This window comes from Girardinichthys multiradiatus, chromosome 19, assembly GCF_021462225.1.
Source record: "Girardinichthys multiradiatus isolate DD_20200921_A chromosome 19, DD_fGirMul_XY1, whole genome shotgun sequence".
Lineage (NCBI taxonomy): Eukaryota > Metazoa > Chordata > Actinopteri > Cyprinodontiformes > Goodeidae > Girardinichthys > Girardinichthys multiradiatus.
Window position 1 is genome coordinate 22,071,656 of NC_061811.1, and position 20,406 is coordinate 22,092,061.

Consider the following 20,406-nt stretch of genomic DNA (forward strand, 5'->3'; position numbering starts at 1 on the left):
AGACCATGCACCCAAGCAACTCACTGAGCTGCACACATTGTGTGTGCAAGCTGGGCAGGAAGGAATATTAATGAAACTGTTACTTAAAATGTGTCTCTGGTACATTCAGGGTTCCCAGATCATTTTAATGCCAGTATTCCCAGCTCAAATTTCCAAACTAAGTAAAGAACAGAATGTTCATTTTGAATATATGGGAGACGTTTCTACAAGTCTGAAGGACCTCCAATTTAAAACAGGATAATAGAAACATTTTAAAACAATGTAATGAAAATCAGTGGCATTTACTCACACATTATCAATACATGAAAACTTTAAAAATATTAGAAAACATTTGCTCAACAACTAAGGGTCTCATGCTGACGCCTGTGAGCAGACTCAGTTTGTTACTCAGATTTATGGATAGCTTCCTTATTAAATTAATAAAATTAAATTAGAGTTTTATTCAACTATTTTCTGTGCAGTTTCATTATTTGTTTAATTGGAAAGGGATATTTGGCATTAATAAGCATGTAAACAAGTTAAATCTAAGTTGCAACAATAAATGTATGTGTAATTTCTGTTTCACAGATGTAACTAGGCATCGAAAAATGCTAAATATATAACCATAAATCAGTTGTTACAGTTAAGGAGGTTATATTTCTTTAAATGCAACTTTAATAAAACAGAACTACTTTCTACTTATGATTTAAAGTGCTTAGTTTTTATTATTACATTCATTTTCATCTTCAGTTTGGAGTTTATAGAAATTAACGGTGTTGGGAATCATGAAAAGTGAGATATCTTTGCCGGTTTAAATGACTCTTTGAATCTACAGTTATGGGAAAAAACAAAGTGCACTGCTGCTGCTTCTGTGTTATTAAATAGCGAAAGTATCAGCCAGGGGCTTTGAATCAAATGCATTTGTTAAACTAACCATCAAACTAAGAGTATCTGTAAAAGCAGGAGTTTTGGCTGTTTGCTGCTCTCAAGCATACCAGTGTGTATTAACACAATGCCAGGATGGAAAGACAGCAGCAATGACCTTAAATGAAGTAACTGTTAATCCCCTTTTAATCAGAGAAGAATTAAAAGGGTGTTTACGAACAATTTAAAGTTAATTTATCTACAGTGATGACAAGTCAGAGAATTCAGTAGGTGACCACAAAAGAAAAAAACAAAAGCTCCTTCTTAGATGATGTGAGGCAACGCAAGTTTATTTATATGGCGCCATTCAAGCTAAAGGCAATTGAAAGTGCTTCATGGGACATCAAGGGAAAGAAGAAAAGAAAACAGCAAATCATAAGGATAAAACCATTGCATAAAATAAATAGATGATTAAATACAGACATTAGAGGCTTGTTTAAATCTGACATGAGTTAGCATGTCAAATGCTAACAAATGCATAGGACAGTTACAGTGAGGAGAAGAAGTATTTGATACACTGTTGATTTTTCAGGTTTTCCCATTTGCAAAACATGTAGAAGACTTTCATTTTTAATCATAGGTAACCCTAAACTAAATCCAGAGAATCACATTGTGTTATGTTTAAGTAATTAATTTGCATTTTATTGCATGACATAAGTATTTGATACATCAGAAAAACAAACCTAAATATTTGGTACAGAAACCTTTGTTTGCAGTTACAGATATCAAAGGTTTCCTGTAGTTCTTGACAAGGTTTGCACACACTGCAGCAGGGATTTTGGACCACTCCTCCATACAGATCTTCTCCAGATCCTTCAGATTCTGGGGCTGTCACTGGGCAATATGGACTTTCAGCTCCATCCAGGATTTTGGACTAGGTTCAGGTCTGGAGACTGGCTAGGCCACTCCAGGACCATGAGATGCTTCTTATGGAGCCACTCCTTAGTTGTGCTTTGGGTCATTGTCATGCTGGAAGACCCAGCCACGACCCACCTTCAATACTCTTATTGAGGGAAGGAGGTTGTTGGTTATGATCTCCCAATACATGGCCCCATCCATCCTCCCCTCAGTATGGTGCAGTCGTCTTGTCCCCTTTGCAGAAAAGCATCCCCAAAGAATGATGTTTCCACCTCCATGCTTCATGATAGGGATGGTGTTGTTGAGTTGAACTCATCCTTCATCCTTCACTCTTCTGCTTTTTGGAGTCAGCGGTTACCTGGCATATATCGAGAAATTCGGAGAATGTCAGCAGCTGTTCTGGCAATTGTGAGGTTGCCTGGCATGTGTGATGGGATCTTCAGGGCGATCAACACTCAGACTGAGATGTTACGTGAGCTGAATCGCAGACTGGATGTGATCCTTATACAGGATCGCAGGCAGGTTGCGGTTCCTGGACTCAGGGGTGAAATGGGGTAAATCTTGGAGAAAGTTGTTCGCTCGGATCTGGCGAAAGACCAGGAATTTGGCTGTTTGGATTCGCCTTTGAGAAGCACCAGCGAGACTCTCAAGGTTGACGGAAAATTAAGAGTCAGCCTAACCCAAATAATTGTTGTTTTTCTGAATCTGGCTCCCCTGCATGGCCTTGATGGCTGGCTATCTTCAACTTCTCCCGGAAGTTATGTAAACATGATGCTCTGCTCCTTCTGCCCCCTCCCTTCCCTGAGGACATCTGTGGACCTGCTCAGAACTTTGTGGCCGGTTGATGAACCTTCCGACAAACTATCAAGGACAATGGCCTCTGGGACAGTGCTTCATGGACTTACTTGCACACACTCACTTCCACACACACACATGCTCAAGATAAACATATGCACACCACCTTCACCGTTCCCGGCATGATGTTGTTTTGTCAACTTGTTGCTTCTTTGTGCTGAGGTTTTTTTTGCAATCTCAAACTGTATCCTGCTAATGATAAAGTGTGAAATATGATTTTTTCCCTCTACTTACCTAATGTGGCCTCTTTTCTCATCTAGCAAGGGCAGCACCTGTGAGTGGGCAGCAAAGCCTCGGTGACCCGTCCCCCCTTGTCTTCTGTCAGGATGTCTGTTGGATGGGTTGTACTGGAATTCTAATTTCCCCTCGGGGATCAATAAAGTATCTTTGAATTGAATTGAATTGAATCCTTCTTCTTCCTCCAAACATGGGGAGTGGAGTTTAGACCAAAAAGCTTTATTATTCTGAACAAACACCAAACTGTCAAGCTCGATGGTGGAGTGTTGATTTGGGCTTGTTTTGCAGCCACAGGACTTGGGCACCATGCAGTCATTGAGTCAATAATGTATTCCTCTGTAGACTAAAGTATTTTAGAGTCAAATTTGAGGACATCAGTCTGGCAGCTGAAACTCGACACAAACTGGGTTGCTAACAGGACAAGAAGGACAAAGGAATAAAGGGCTAGCCAAAATCTTGACCTGAAATTGACTGAAATGCAGGAGAGCTTAAGAAAGCTGTGAAGAAGCAAATGTTTGCAAACCTCAATAATCTAAAGCAATATTTCACAGAACAATATGAGAGAAAGTTGGTCCTATGGTGTATTTAATATTTTCTACATATGAGTTACATTCAGGTCTTCAAATCGAAACATTTAGAGACATGTCTAATCTGCTGTTCCTCCTCTGTTTATGCACCAACAGCCATGGAGGGAGACGGAGAAGTGATCATCAGCCCTGTTCAGAATTGTAGCCACTGTGAAAGTGGCGAATGCCATGAGAGCAAAGACAGCATCATCTGTTACTGCGACGAAGAACTCGTCCTGGCCACAGACGGAGTGTCCTGTATCAACGCTTCAGGTCAGAAACTTCATCTATTGCAGATTGCTCCTAATTCTTATCCTTTCACCTAAATAAATGTAGAAATGAGCTTAGCTGGATTGTCCCTCTAACAGAGTGTGACTAAGAACAGATAATGAATTTGTCTACAAATGTAAAAAGCCTAGGGGGGGATTGAGATAAAAATTTTTGTCCTGGAACTTTTTATATAATAGACCTTTAATCATTTATGTTAATAAGTAGTGTAAGCTAACTATAGAGGTCTAGGTCCGATTGTTTTCTGTTGTCACAGAAAAGCCTTTTATCTCCATATGGGTTTCAAATTGAAGGCTTTGCCTGGATTCTGAGACAGTAACATTATGCAGTGAAACATAAACGTGATCTGATTTCATGCAGAGATCTAGCCACACCACCACCACCATCATCCTCAGCAGCAGCATAGGCTAAATATCAGTTTTGACTCTTCTTGGGTTAAACAGGGAATGAGAGACGTAGACAAACTCCTATAAAGGTGGAATTGCTTCTTGAAATATAATTTGTATTCTCAGTAAAAAATATATTAGTAGATGTCATTCGAGAAATAATTACCATGGCTGTGCGTCACTTTATAATTTAAAACACAATGCCAGACCTATTACCATCACAATAATAGGTCTAAGCGTGCCCTGATCTGCAGATCTGTTTCCATTAATGATGTAAGGTCATTAAAGGGCACGCTCTCAGTATGGTCTGTTTCAGTTTGCAGATTTGTTCTTCTGCTCAGACAAGAGGAATTAGATCCTCCCTCCTCTCACCAGTTTTACATGCACCGGCCATCGCTGCTCCTCGGCTCTGTTGTGTCATTGCTTTCACATCATTAATTAAGCCGGAGATGTGTATAGCTCACTGAATGTTAATGCTCCTCTGGGGAAGATTACGAGTGTATGATGCTGTTGTTTCCTGTCGTTTCTCAGAGGCGTCCCTGCTGCCTCCACAGCCGTCTCTCTCCCACCTGGCCCTGGGTCTGTCTGTGGGCACCTCTGCACTCATCGCCGCCCTGCTGCTGGTTGTTTCTGGAGTCATGATAAGTACGTAGATTCTACGGTAATTGTGTCTCTGTTTACCTATGAGTTTGTAACTCTGATCTGGGAAGAAGGTCACATCCAGCCTAACTGAATTCCAGTTAAGTCCAGAAAACAGAAAGTATTTTTCTGCATTTTATGCATTTAATGCCGTTCCAACATTTTCACAGATTGATATCGAACAATATTGGGTGTGTGACTGTGAGACGTTCCAACAAATACTTGTATTACTACATCTATATGGATGGCAGCCATATTGGATTTTGAGGTTGGGTCTTCCAACTTCAAGAGGCCAGTCTGGGAACCTTTCTGACTTCTGGCTCAAAATACAACACAATGTTTATGCTATAACACTCCATACCAGTATGAATGTTGAATAAATATGATCCTCATTTGTTTTGTTTCTTGTGTTTATGTTGTTTGTACAGTACTATTTAACAGTTTTGAGTTATCTCTCATTATTGTTCTCTTCCAAGTAGCCAGACTTGGTTGTAGTAATTTAAAAAGATCTTGATCCAAAGTTTTCCAGACCTCAGCAGGAGGTTTTTCTTACAGTCAAACTATACTCTGGACACTATTTTACTCATTATCAGTCTAATACTTGTTCTTGGCCTTTCTTTTTTGTTTAATGTACTTATCTTTGACCTATGAATCATACAGACAAAAAAGCTCCTAAACTGCAACCACTGTTGGTGTGGTGTGTTCGGAAATGTACACACTTCCATCAAAACAGCTCTAGTGCTAAACCAGAGCTGTATTTGAACTAGTTTAATCAAAACACAGTAAGTGCTTGGTCTTCCCTCTGTTGTATTTGTAATTACTATAAAGGATTGCAGTACACAGAAGCAGGGTTGCCAATCTTTGAGTGGAGCTTGGATTGGAGTGATATAACTGTGTGGTTTGGCTCAGTTTTATATTAAGTGGGATTTTACTGTTACCTATTTATATATGTATTTACCTGTATATGTATTTTTACTTTTTTATTTTAAGAAAAGCAACCAGAGATGGAAAATGTGGTGATGCAGTTGACAAACAACAACCTATCTCCCTTTTAACATAAATTGAACACTGCAAATGGTTTTGAATAGGAGAAAATGTAGGACCCAACACATCACCTTAGCCATCACGGGGCTGAAAAAGACCAGCAGTTTGAAAAGGAGAAACAGAAAGTTCAACCTAGTTCAAAACATCCAACCAGAGACCCCTGACCAACTGAATTAATGTGTGGCTGGACCAATAACACAATGTACATGGTCATAAACAAAAATGTCAGAATAGTATTTTTCCTTGGAGTTCATGTGTTTCCCTAATTTGGAGTGATTTAAATGTGGAGAGGTTGGCAAACAGAGAAGCTTGAGTATCAACTACCCTGACAAAGAGTTTCTTGATTCGTTTGTCACGCTAATATGACCAGTCTAATTCATAAATGCTAGAAATGATGCTTAACCGCATGCTAGCTGTTAGATCCATATTTATAAGCAGTGATGCAAAGAGTGTTAAGACACATCTTTACCAGCAGTAGTTATAATTAGTGTTTAAAAAATAAATTGGAAGCAGGGTTTATAGATTTAGCTGACAATGTTTGTGTTAATTAGATTGTTTATTGTTTTAGATCAGACAAGTTAACAGCATTTTGGTTGGTTACTGGTTTCAATGAGTCCACTCCCACCTCCCGTAGGGCTTGTTGGGCTTTTCGATTATGGAAAAATCTAAATACCGATTACTTTTAGTCAATACAGAAATCCCAATTGTGTAAAATGATTATTCATTGTGCTGAGAAAAAAACATATTTTTTTTCACCAATTCAATTCAATTCAGTTTGTTTATATGGCGCCAATTCACAACACATGTTGTCTCAAGGCACTTCACAAAAGTCAGGTTCATACATTCCAATTAATCCTAACCATTGAACAGTGCAGTCAGATTCAGTTATTTATTCAAATTGGATAAAAAGTTTTTCTATCTAAAGAAACCCAGCAGATTGCATCCAGTCAGTGACTTGCAGCATTCACTCATCCCAGATGAGCATGTAGAGACAGTGGACAGTCACTGGCGTTGACTTTGCAGCAATCCCTCATACTGAGCATGCATGTAGCGACAGTGGAGAGGAAAAACTCCCTTTTAACAGGAAGAAACCTCCAGCAGAACCAGGCTCAGTGTGAGCGGCCATCTGCCACGACCGACTGGGGGTTTGAGAGAACAGAGCAGAGACACAAAGAGAACAAAGAAGCTCTGATCCAGGAGTCCTTTCTATGGGAAGGAAAAGTAAATGTTAATGGATGTAGCTCCTTTAGTCGTTTCATCTAGAAAGAAAGAACAGATAAACTTTGAGCCACTTTTCAAGGTTAGAGTCTGAAAGAGAGCACATAGAGTTAGTTACAGTAAAAGCTCAGTCAATCTAGGAGAGAGAAAGGGTTAAACACTGAAAGACAGGGCCAAGTGGATCATCTGTAGAAGGTGAGCATTAAGTCGACCAGAAGAACATTTTTTTTAAATCTGTAAAAGAACTAACAAAGTACTCAAACATAAGCTATTTAATAAAAATAAACTTAAATTAAAATAGCGATGTAGTGTTTTTAAACAATCTGAAAAAATGTCATTCTGACATAAATAAACACATTAAAATACTATTTTAAATCTATATTATTTATTATTATGTACATTATCCCCGTCCATCTGTCAGAACCCAAAGTTTTCCTACACACAAACGAATAGTGCCGTTTACCGCAGGACGTTTAGCACCGACTATGAGTGGGTTGATGGCCACCAGGGTGAAGCTGCTGCCTCTTCCCCTTCTCATTCCGCCATGTTTATGTGTGCTTACCTTTTACAACATGAACACATGAAACATGTTAGTTCACCCTCTGAAAAAGGCATAACCGCAGATCGGTCGGCAGACATTACAAAATAAGAGCATGTTTGCTAAGTGGATCAATTTGGGCCAAATGTTTACATCCCCAGTTCTTTGGTAATAGAAACAGAGCTGCTGCTAAGCAAGAACTGGACCTAGTTGTGGCACTGAACTGGTTCCACTACTTAAGTCTGCCAGATGTTATTGTTGAACATTACATAGTTCTAATGCAGCTTTTGGTGGTTGCATAAAAGTCACTGTTGATCTCATCTCCCTCCTCCCTTTCAGCATTTATTAGATTTCTGTCAAAACAAAAACTGAGCCCTGTGGCCAGGACGGACGACCGTCCGACGAACTGCTTTCAGGCAATAACAGTCACACATATGCAGACATTGGGTCATTCAAGCCCACTCCCTGTCACACACTCAGACTACCACTTTCACATGTGTGGAAGAGGTGGATTTAAACAAGGACATACTGTATGAAGAACGAAGCGTTCCTATGATGGATAGCTGCTCAGCAGGCAGCTGACAGCACTTGTAGATTAGACAGTACTTTGTAAATAAATAACTCTCCAACACACACTTATAATTCTCCAAGCAAGTAGTATGTTTACAGCCCAGGTCGAGGCTTGCTGCATTAAAAACTGTCATGTTTGGTGTGAGAGGTCCAGAGGTCTAACATGAAGCACTCATGTGTGATATTTAGGTGGATGCTGTATTTTATGAGATGAATATTTTAAAAACAGATTTAAATGTTACGATTAATGCTGAAACAGTTTCCATTATCTGACAGAGAGCATCCAATAACTCAGAAACGTAATCATTTAATTTCACAGTCATTGTTGTTCTTCAAATGTTGGTCTTTAGAGAAATAACGTCTTTAAAAGCAGTCCAGTCTGCGCAGTGTAGCCGCTAGCCATAATTTTCTCCTTGAAGATCGTTTTCTGGGTTTTTGTTTGCTTTTTAGAGTGAGGATCCCTCAGCAGGGGAATCAAACTCTTTAATTTTTCTATTACCAGTGTACAGGCGTAAACACACGGAGCTGCAGTCCATCCAACTGGAGCTGCAGAGTCCAGACTGCAAGCTCAGCAAGCTGCGGGCGTCCACCATCATGACCGACTACAACCCCAACTACTGCTTCGCCGGCAAGACGGCGACGGTCAGCGACCTAAAAGAAGTGCCGCGCCGCAACATTTCCCTCACCAGGTGAGAAAATTATTACAAACGACAACTAGTGAACTACAGATAACAGAGTCTGAGTTGAAAAAACACAGGAAAAAGGAGGATCTTTCAAAATCTAATTTACCAGAGTATTTTTCTATTAGTGTATTATCCCATTTAGAAAGGGCCTCTAATTTCTTAATAAATTATGATTTAAAGGAACTGAGAAAGAGATGGTAGATCATCTTTGGGGCATTTCATTGGCTTGCCCAAATAAAGAGTCACATGATGGAGAATCATCTCGGGTTCAGATTGTCTCCTGAATGTTGCACACTTCTTCACATTATGGTGCCCATATGATAAAATCTTTCTAAAAGTCCCTGCATAGTCATTCTCATTCATCTGTAATTATTTGCTAAAACATCTTCATATGTTCAGTGTGGATGCTTTAATATGAGATTGTCATCCTTACTGGTCCTGTCTCAGAGCTTTTTAGCAGAGGCTGAAGTTCTGCCGTTTGTCCTACGGGTCATTAATGAGTCCTTCACACTCTCATGCATGGCTTTCTTTTCTCCTGGGTTGATTGTCACGTCATGTTTGGTTATCTGGTGATAATGCTGTCTAATAATGCACCTTCTATTACAAAGTAGTGTTTTATGTTGCACTGTCTCCTAGAACGACATCAGGAGTTTTTATGGTTATGAAACAGACAGACTTGGACGAAAAAAATGGACAGAAATCGTGAACGTTTAAAAGCTTACTTATACAGTGATCCTTTACAATTTCCATGGCAAAACTCAATACTGTCCTAGATTTATTTTCTCAGTCATTTTAGCCATTTAAAAAAAGTTAAAAGATGGATGGATGGATGACAAAAAACTCAGGAGCTCATCTGCAGTGATTGTGTTTTATTGCTTCTGTGATTATAGTTCACTGATTTGAATCATTTTGTTTTTTAGTTCAATAGGATTATTTTCCAATTAATGCATCTCATCCAGAAATAAACAAGTAAAGAAACAAAATACTCCTGTTTGTCCCATTTTTTCACCCACTCAAATCTTAGCTGCACTGATGTTCATCATAAACACTAGGTCAGGTGTTGCTCAAACATCATAATATTTCATGCTAATGTCACGTTCACTGATGTAAGCATATGTGACAGGACTGTGTGTTTCCTTGCAGGGGTCTCGGCCACGGTGCATTTGGGGAGGTCTATGAAGGGCTGGCTGTGGGGATACCAGGTGAACCGAGTCCACTGCAGGTGGCTGTAAAGGTCAGTCCAATCCCACTGATTTGGTGAAATGACATTTTAAAAACTCAAACTTTGGTTGTTTGTTTTACCTAAAACTGCAGCTTAGAGGACGTAGAAGGGAAATACATTAACCTGACCTTAAGTATCACAGAAAAATGCATCATTGATTTAATTTTGCACATAATTGCTCATTAATTTAATTCACTCCAGACGCTTCCTGAGGTTTGCTCTGAGCAAGATGAGCTGGACTTCCTCATGGAGGCTCTTATCATCAGGTAACTGCAAAACACAAATAATCCTCCTCCTCATGCCTTGTGCACACGACGATGGTTGTACTCGTCATGTTCTCTGTGTCGCAGTAAATTCAACCACCAGAACATTGTACGTTGCGTCGGAGTGAGTCTGCAGGCCATGCCCCGTTTCATCCTGCTGGAGCTAATGACCGGAGGAGACCTCAAGTCTTTCCTGAGGGAGACTAGACCTCGGCTGGTGAGACGTTGCCTAACAGCCTTTTACTTAAATAACTTTGTTTCTTCAGCAGAGACAATAACTTTAAAGTTCTAGTAAACTCATTAGGCACCATCAGCAGTCGTTCAACTGCTAGAGTCCCCTCAGGGACTATTTAAACTCTAACTCTAAATGCAGCCAGATGCAAACTGTGTCTCCAGTTTGGTGCTTGACAGGTGGCCAAGAAATAAAATTACACATTAGAAAGCAGCACTGAAGCAAGAGAGGTTTTCTATTCACATCCTCTGCCTCAAGAATGGATGCAGATGTCCAGGCATGGGCCGGTTACCAATATAAAGGTATATCCAGTATTTAAAAAGTCTGTTTTAAAATTGCAAAAATGAAATTGACTGAAGTCCTTTTAATAAGTCTTGTTGGATTGACAACCCCCCTCGACATGCTGTTGCACAATGCTAGTCAGCTGGCTCAAAGAAGGCTACAGTACAGCTCCTTCACTTATAAAAACGCTACATTTGTCATTTTGGACTGCTGGCTCTGCCCCACTTATTAATATGCTCTTGGTAAACTAGTGTTACTCTATAGAGCAGAACAAACACATTTAGAGACCATTAAACCTATATTTTATAACAATAACAATAAAAAATGTTTCAGATAACACTGTTCTAACTGTAATAATGTTTTATTTTGGAAGCAGTTGGTTTTCTGTTTAAAGTAAAGGCAAATAGATCATGTTTTTAACACCTTGTCATGTCCTAAATAATAAGATTCCATATTCAAGCTCTTGAAATAAACTTCCTCTCTGTCTTTACGATGGCAGGGCTCTGTCTTGAGGAGCTTTATCCTCATGAGGGATCTCACTGTAGAGCCGCTTGCCCTTTTCGGATTTAGAGCAGTCAGCTGATTTGGTTCGAGACATCGGATGCCGATGCCTCCTGCATATCAGTGACACAGGGAATCCATATTTTTCGGATGGGATTCCTGACTCTGAATGTAGTCCTGCAATTTTCTTCCCATTGGGGAGTTTGGAGATTCCAACCTGCCGGGAAAAAGCATGCAGCCAGATATTTACTTCAGTTTGCACAAGTTCTTAAACATTTCAAAAACTTTTAACTTGTTTCGTACCCAGATAGAAACTCTGTCATTTTATATTTGTTCGTCTGAATTCTGTTTTGTGTGCTATTATTTATAAATGGTGCCTCTGTCTTTGCTAGATAAACTGAGTAATATATTATTCCTTGTTTTTTTTTCTCATCTGATGGTTTAGGACCAGCCGTCCAGTTTGACCATGGTAGATCTTCTCAACGTGGCCAGAGACATCGCTAAGGGCTGCCAGTATCTGGAGGAGAACCAGTTTATACACAGGTACTTGAACAGATAAGTCCTATTTCATCTAGCGAGAAAGTTTTAGATCATTGTTTACATGTAAGCAGTAAAAGGTTGCCCTCATTCATCTGGTCATATAGATTCAGACTCATAAACGGCATCAATCCAACGGTAACATTTGGACTCCGCACGCTTCATGGCTCCTGTGTGATCACAGAAAGGACGAGTAATGAGCTTAGAATGTGAGCGGCCAGATGGGGCGGCCGGCTTGTGTTTTTACGGCCTGTATCTGAGCCACAAGTCAGAGGAGCAGATCTGCAGTAACTGTGCTTGGTGAAGGATGAGAGCACACATGTAAAGAAGTTCTAAAAAATGTCCATGAGAAAACAACCTAGTGCATATCTAAATGAATAAAGGTCAATGCTGGTTCTACATTTGTATTGAAGCAATATAATAGGATCGTGTTTTGGACTTTTAAGCATTACCCGCTGACAAATGGAGCCTATTAAACCTTGTTTGGCCCAGCGTGGCACAGTAAAGCTACATCAATCCATCTAATGGCTGACTCTTAAAATATTCTGCACAACCCAATCTTCTCTCTTCAAACCTGTATTAAAATCGCCCCGACTGCCGTCCTTGAGGCTTATTTCAGTTTTATGAAGGTGTGATTACTTGAGGTTGAGTAAAGGGCGCTGAATGAACAGGGCTCGTTTTTCAGGTGGATTAAAGGCTTGAATCATGAGCTGCACTGGGCTTCAACAAGTTAACTCAGAGCGTTAATGCTGTCTGAGAACAACTTAACTTAGCTTTTATGTGTCTTTGCTTATTTCTCAATCTGAAAATCTATTAAATGATCATGGATCATGGAGTGTTGTTTTTTTGTGTGTTATTTCCTTTGATACCAGCATCTCACTCACAGTGGGAGTGGAAGCAGATTTGTGTTGAGGAACTAAAGGTTTCAAAGTAACCTCAGGTGTGAAAATGGGCATTACAACACATTGTTGTGTAAAATCTGCAGAGAAAAAGGTATTTTATTTGCACTTAAAATTAACTGTTGATAAAGTCAGTTAAATATGTTCATGCAAGGCTGTGGGCTGTATGCCCTATCCCCTCAGACCTCAGTTTGTGGCAGCAGCTCCTGCATTTTAAAACTCGTACTTGCCTCGGAGCAACAGATTTCCATGAATTCTCCTCGATCATTATACAAGGACTGCTCGGGTTTAAATATAGCCCCTCACTTGCACTGTGGCCCTTTTCAGAGGTGACATAAAAAACGGCAATGGGTTCATCACTTCGATTTAAGTGGCTGCATTCAGTCATTCAAACACTTTTGGCCTAAAGTTCCTCTTGACTTCATCTGGACATGTCCTCAGGAGAAGCGCAGATTAACAGAATTCACAAAATGTGAGGTAGAGCAGCAGTTTGCTCTCAACATATACTTTAACAATTTCTTGGCAGAGCATGCAACATGGCACACACTATATATAAACCAAACCAACAATAGATGGTGTATATTAGGTAGGGCAGAGGTGAAATTAACTGTCGGGCAAAGACATCCATTGCCTACGGCCTCAAGAAACACCATAAGAATCAAAACTTGGATTTTAGCCATTTATGTTTGTTGTTAAATATTTGTAAAGGGTGGTAAATATTAGCAATGTACTGATCAGAATTCTGTGGCTGATTTCTGATCCCTGGTTTTAGTAAAGTTTTTTCTTGACCAATGTTTGTTGATTCTGGTTTCTTTTGTAGAATCATAGGAAGATATACAGCAATTCTGCTACCTCCAAATCACTGTGAACTTATATTAGTGATTGTCGTTGTCGTTAGCATGGCTAGTATTACCAAGTCTCAATGTGCATGTCCAAGTGAATGTAGACCCTTAACTGTGAGATGTCAACATCCACCCACTATGACAGACTGAAGCTTAAAGCTAAGAAGGATAAAACAGAGCGGTTTCCTTTAGCCTTCCTGTTATCTGCTCTCTCTGGTGATCTCACAGTCTGAATGAACAGCAGATATGTTGCTGAGAATGGTTTCATTTTAAATATATATCTTATATCTCTGTGCTTTCTCTGACTGCATTTAAATACTGCAGTAACAACTTCCACATCTAAGAGTATTGCTGTCAGAGGCACCTGGTAGTGCTTAGTCTGGTAACCAAACCGATAACCAATTGGGAAAAAATTTGATTAGTTTTGTCCAAGCCAATAAAGTTGAAAATCATCAGATTTTGATTCCTATCTGATGTGTATCTCCTCTAAATATTTCTAGAATGGTTGTGGCACAGGTCACTGGATGGATGGTTCCTCACTTAGAACCGGGTTAGAGATAAAGGGAAACAAGTTTAAAGAAAGTTCCTAAGTGACCCTGAGCGCACATCCAAGGTGTGGAGGAGAAACAAAACTAAATCTTGCCTTACCTCCTCCCAAAATAATATAACATAATGTAGCATACAATGCAAAAATGGAGATGCATCCCAACAGAGTCTTCAGAAAGGTTCATCAGTCCTCTGATAAGGTCCCCTCATTTCTCTTTTTATTTTGCCACACAAAATGTGAGTGCTTTGAATTTCCTTAAAACACCGTAAAGAAAGATGTTATCAAGGTGTTATCAGCTCTTTATGTTCTCCATCATCAATGTAGTGAATGTTGGATGCTTTTCTGGTCTTTTTTTCTCAGTAGTTTTAAAAAAATATTGAAGCTAGAAATTACTAATTACCCTACAGATTTAATGGAAGTTATTTATTTATTTATGCAATGAGAATTGGATGAAAAGCAGAAGGAACTAAGTACTGCCAACACCAGCATTGTCTCCTAGTTCTTGAACTTGAATGCAGCAGTTTATTCTTTATTTAAAGTAACAAGTAAATGTTTCTAGGTTCAACCTAAAATGAACCCAGAAGCCTTGAACAAATATCAAGGAAGACTGTCAGGGTTTATTCAGACATGAAGCTGATGGATTCAGTTGTGGTGAAAAAGGCTTTTGATAAAGATCTGAGACTTTTTAGGGACCTGAGAAACACCAAAATTGAATGTTTGCATCATGCAGCTTACCTTTGAATAGCAAGGATCTGTTGAGTGATGAAACAGATGAGGAGTGTCTCTGATTGGTTTTGATAACTGAGTTTCATAACAAGGAGTTCAAAAACAAATTCATGCCTTTGAATCGCTTCTTGTTTCAAGATGAGTCACTATCAGATTTAAAGTAGTTTTGAAGCACCAGAAGATGAATAGTTTGAAACCTTTCTGAAACATTGAAGTGGGAGTCCCTGTTTTTAAAAGCCATCGATTCAAATCAGGCTGAACCAGAACTTTATCCTCATTGTGTCATTTCCTTTCTAATTGAATCCGACTGCTGAGGCCAAACATCAAAACAATGTGTTTCTTTCTGCTGTGGCGTCCATCACTGTGAGTTATTCAGTTTCATCCCCATCCTGTCTCATGATGCGCTTTGAGCTCCATGTCAGATGATGTCGCCATGGTTACTCTTTCGCCATAGTTCTGTGTGCTCACAGCGTCACTCCGTAAAACTTGAAGACGGTGAGGTGCCTGGAGGAGTAAACTTTAGTGCGTGTGTGGGCTCTGCTTATATTCTCCTTAAAGATTCATTCTGGGCTTTGCAAATATGAGATTCTGTCTCCAAGTCGCTCTCACTGCATGACTGCAGCATTTATATCCAGAAGCTGCAAAATGCCGGCAAGCCCAGGGGGAGACCAAAGTTCAGATCCGAAGGGGTGTAACTGTGGGCGTTTCAAACACCTAGCTCTTTAAAAAAATATAAATGCATGAAAAAAAAAACTGCTAAACTACACAAGAAATGAGGCATAAGTCAAGCTGCTCAGATGTTCAGCATGACTCCCTCTTCTGCACACTGCATCACCACTTCTTAAAATGCTCCATCCAGTAATGTGGGTGCAGGCAGTGATCTCATAATGCAAATTTATTTCTGCTTTCAGGGACATTGCAGCTCGGAACTGCCTTTTGACCTGTAAAGGACCAGGCTGCGTGGCCAAGATTGGAGACTTTGGGATGGCTCGGGACATTTACAGGTACATTTTCAGCACTGACCACATCAACATTTCTCTCAGTAAATATATTTCTAATGGACCTTTGGACGTGAAATCTACACCAGTGCAAAGCAACCCAAATAATCCCCACATAGAATAAAATCCAAACAAATTATATTATGCTCTGTTATGTGTAACAAACTGGAATGAGACAGGAAATGGGTATTGAACACGCTTACTGAAATGTGTTTAATAGTTAATAGAAAATGTTTTATTGGTAATAAGGAAACCATTGTGTCACTCAGGTGTAATTTTGACTCTTTTTCAAATACTTTTCAAATCTTGCAGAATTACTACCTGTTTCACCTTCAGATTGTTATCAAGATTGTCTCAGGACATTTCTACAATCATCCTTCCACCCTTTCCTGGCTGAAAAACAGCCTCATGTCCAAACCTCCATAGTCCCCTGTTGGTATGGGGCTTTTGTTTGTTGTGCAGTGTCGTTCCTCCTCCGAGCATGGTGTGCAATCCACACAAAAACAAATTACATTTTGGTCTAGCTTACCAGACTTTATCCTCCTAGTATTTCATTGCTGTATTCAAATGTTTTGCAGCCAATTTTAAACAAGCTTCAAAATGCCTTTTCTTCAGCAGTGGAGTCTGACGCTGTAAGATTGCATGGAGGCATTGCTTTCATGGATAAACAGTAACTGCTAATTCAAGGTCTTTCTGGTGCTCTGTTAGTGGTCCTCGGATCTTGAGCAACTTTCTGATTTTGTTGACTCGGTCAGAAATCTTGTGAGGAACACCTGGTGTTTGCTGGGTTATTGATCCTTGGGGAGTAGAGCATTCAGCCACTCTGCTCCCCAAATCTGGAACTCCCTCTCGCCAGACAGCCATAATATTGACTCTCTCCCTCTGTTAAGACTCAAAACTCACTGTAATTGTATTGCATTTTAACTGTTGTCTTTTATTGTAGTGTCCATGGGTGACTCAAAAGGCACTGTCAAATTAAATGTATTATTATTATTATTGTCCCATGGTGCTCACTGGATTAATCAGAAGTTTAGAAATATGTCAGTAACCAATGTCATCAGTATGTTTCCAACAAGGACCTTGCAAAGGTCTTTAGAGCTATTGGCTTTAACCCATCAAAACAACCTTCTTAGTTGAAGATTTGGTGATGAAAAACCATTTTACATGCCGTTAATTACAGGTCCTTCTCAAAATATTAGCATATTGTGATAAAGTTCATTATTTTCCATAATGTCATGATGAAAATTTAATATTCATATATTTTACATTCATTGCACACTAACTGAAATATTTCAGGTCTTTTATTGTCTTAATATGGATGATTTTGGCATACAGCTCATGAAAACCCAAAATTCCTATCTCACAAAATTAGCATATTTCATCCGACCAATAAAAGAAAAGTGTTTTTAATACAAAAAACGTCAACCTTCAAATAATCATGTACAGTTATGCACTCAATACTTGGTCGGGAATCCTTTTGCAGAAATGACTGCTTCAATGCGGCGTGGCATGGAGGCAATCAGCCTGTGGCACTGCTGAGGTCTTATGGAGGCCCAGGATGCTTCGATAGCGGCCTTTAGCTCATCCAGAGTGTTGGGTCTTGAGTCTCTCAACGTTCTCTTCACAATATCCCACAGATTCTCTATGGGGTTCAGGTCAGGAGAGTTGGCAGGCCAATTGAGCACAGTGATACCATGGTCAGTAAACTATTTACCAGTGGTTTTGGCACTGTGAGCAGGTGCCAGGTCGTGCTGAAAAATGAAATCTTCATCTCCATAAAGCTTTTCAGCAGATGGAAGCATGAAGTGCTCCAAAATCTCCTGATAGCTAGCTGCATTGACCCTGACCTTGATAAAACACAGTGGACCAACACCAGCAGCTGACACGGCACCCCAGACCATCACTGACTGTGGGTACTTGATACTGGACTTCTGGCATTTTGGCATTTCCTTCTCCCCAGTCTTCCTCCAGACTCTGGCACCTTGATTTCTGAATGACATGCAGAATTTGCTTTCATCCGAAAAAAGTACTTTGGACCACTGAGCAACAGTCCAGTGCTGCTTCTCTGTAGCCCAGGTCAGGCGCTTCTGCCGCTGTTTCTGGTTCAAAAGTGGCTTGACCTGGGGAATGCGGCACCTGTAGCCCATTTCCTGCACACGCCTGTGCATGGTGGCTCTGGATGTTTCTACTCCAGACTCAGTCCACTGCTTCCGCAGGTCCCCCAAGGTTTGGAATCGGCCCTTCTCCACAATCTTCCTCAGGGTCCGGTCACCTCGTTGATTCAGAGGATTAGGTTCATAGCTCGTTTAGAGACCCTTTTAATGATATGCTAATTTTGTGAGATAGGAATTTTGGGTTTTCATGAGCTGTATGCCACAATTATCTGTATTAAGACAATAAAAGACCTGAAATATTTCAGTTAATGTGCAATGAATCTAAAATATATGAATGTTAAATTTTCATCATGACATTATGGAAAATAATTAACTTTATCACAATATGCTAATATTTTGAGAAGGACCTGTAGGACAACACCAGCCAGTATCACCTGGCAGTGACACAAAGCAGGATTTCTTTCTAAGCATTGACATATTTCCGATTTTTCTGGCTTTCTTTGTTTTTATTACTTTGTATATGTGGATTATTTCAATTCAAATTAAATTCAAAAATACTTTATAGATCCCAAAGGGAAATTAAATGTTGTTATAGCTCATTATGAAGGTTTCCTCAAAGAGTCGTTGTAGATGCTGATGGCTGTGGGCAGGAAGGATCTCTTGTAGCGCTCAGTCTTACAGCAGATCTGAAGAAGCCTCTGACTGAAGACACTCTGTTGTTGTAGGACAGTCTCATGAAGAGGATGCTCAGGGTTCTCCATAATGTTCTTCATTTTATGAAGAATCCGTCTTTCAACAATAATCTCCAGAGGTTCTAGAGGAGTCCCCAGAACAGAGCCAGCCTTCTTTATCAGCTTGATGAGCTTTTTTTAAGTCCCTGGCTCTGATGCTGCTTCCCCAGCAGATGATGGTAGAAGAGATCAGTCTCCACAACAGACCTTTAGAAGATATGCAGCATCTTGCTGCAAACACCAAAATACCTAAGCTTCCTCAAGAAGTACAGTCTGCTCTGTCCCTTCTTGTAGATGGCTTCACAGTTGCATTTTGGGTTATTAGCAACATCAGGTATGAATTTAATGTCAATAGTCCCATTTCAAATATATTTACAGAGAAAAAACAATGTTTTCAATCCTTACTTCCCCTGCTGTAACTGATGTGGTGCAGCAGATGAAGCTGTTCAGGTTCTGTCAGATTCACATAAATAAGAGCCTGTCTCAGGAACAAAGGGAGGACTAAGAGCACTTACACTAAGCAGTAGACAAAGGACAAGATTTAAACATACCTAGAGAAAGTTCAGTTCAGGTAGAACAAAATCACTTGCTGTCTTTTTTGTTCACATTGTGTTAAATTCCCAACCTATCTTCAGTGGATAAACACTGTTCATTTTGCGGAGGAAAGAAATCTGTCTGCATTGTAGGAACTTCTGGAATCCCCTTCTCTTGATTAGGGGGAATCAAAACAAAATATTATGGAAAGGTCTTGCACTAACTTGACTTTCATTGTCACAGCAATAGTTCTTCAGGCTTGTTGAAGGTCTTTCTAGGTTTTACTTGGACTTTTACTGCCTTTTCCATTATTTGTTTTTTTTGTTTGTCAAATACAAAACAGACAATTAGAAATAAGCATAGCATTTCAGTTATTTAGAAGATTATCTATTAAATAATTAAAATGGGATTTTTTTTTTTTTTTTCCCAGACTTGGAAAACAACACAATTAAATATGTTTTTTCAGACTTAACTAGTTATGGTTCAGTTTCTGTCCATTTCCACAGAGATTTTTGTGTCGTGTTTCTTTTCCTTTAATCCACTAAGCATAAGTAACACAACACTGGCTTAAAAAAGGGGCAATGAGCCCCTGCTAAGTTGTTACGTGTAGACACAACACTGGTTCATTAATTGAGATAAGAACCAGTTTTAATTGGACCTTTTGGCACAAAAATTAAATTTTAATTGGATCCACAAAAGTGTTGAAGCTGACAAAGTTTAATAGGTATAAGAAAACATATGTGCACCCACAAAATGGTTTGCAAGGAACTTACTGACTGAAGTTCGTCATATTTTATCACTGTTTAATGTGTTTGTAATAATTTGAAAGGCTAGTAGTTTAAAAATCTACAGCAAATGAACAGTAGCTGAAGAAGTCTAGCCACTAGTCTTCTCTAGTAAACATTTATTTGTAAATGTTAGTTCAACTGTTATTTATCACGCTGCTTTACTAACAATTTAATCTACATCAGCTAATCTGTAGTCGAACAGCGTCTAATTATTCTGAAAATACAGCGAACACAATTTCACATGATGAAGTTTAGATGAACGCAGAATCCAGCAGGGAGAGCTGCCAAGCTTTTCATCGTTTCAGAAATTAGAGCAGAGGGAATCTGTCTGAGCAGCTCACTGTATCAACATTACGGTTCTGAACCATCTGACAGAGAAGGCGCTCTTCTCTCGGAGAAAGCTGC

At 39.5% G+C, this 20,406-nt stretch overlaps 2 protein-coding genes across 5 annotated transcripts in view; one reads left to right on the forward strand and one right to left on the reverse strand.

Annotated features, from left to right (window-relative positions):
* alk (ALK receptor tyrosine kinase) overlaps positions 1 to 20,406 on the forward strand; it is a 541,946-nt gene that overhangs the window by 511,110 nt on the left and 10,430 nt on the right. For all 4 annotated transcript variants that reach the window (XM_047345720.1, XM_047345721.1, XM_047345722.1 and 1 more), the window contains 8 exons: positions 3,537 to 3,692; positions 4,625 to 4,738; positions 8,605 to 8,791; positions 9,929 to 10,019; positions 10,209 to 10,273; positions 10,358 to 10,487; positions 11,731 to 11,828; positions 15,748 to 15,840. In XM_047345720.1, the coding sequence (XP_047201676.1) occupies positions 3,537 to 3,692; positions 4,625 to 4,738; positions 8,605 to 8,791; positions 9,929 to 10,019; positions 10,209 to 10,273; positions 10,358 to 10,487; positions 11,731 to 11,828; positions 15,748 to 15,840 (934 nt within the window). The remainder of the gene's footprint in view (positions 1 to 3,536; positions 3,693 to 4,624; positions 4,739 to 8,604; positions 8,792 to 9,928; positions 10,020 to 10,208; positions 10,274 to 10,357; positions 10,488 to 11,730; positions 11,829 to 15,747; positions 15,841 to 20,406) is intronic.
* LOC124855710 (CAP-Gly domain-containing linker protein 4-like) overlaps positions 11,221 to 20,406 on the reverse strand; it is a 78,416-nt gene continuing 69,230 nt past the window's right edge. Inside the window, exon 17 of the mRNA XM_047345731.1 lies at positions 11,221 to 11,502. The gene's annotated coding sequence lies outside the window, so the exon portion shown is untranslated. The remainder of the gene's footprint in view (positions 11,503 to 20,406) is intronic.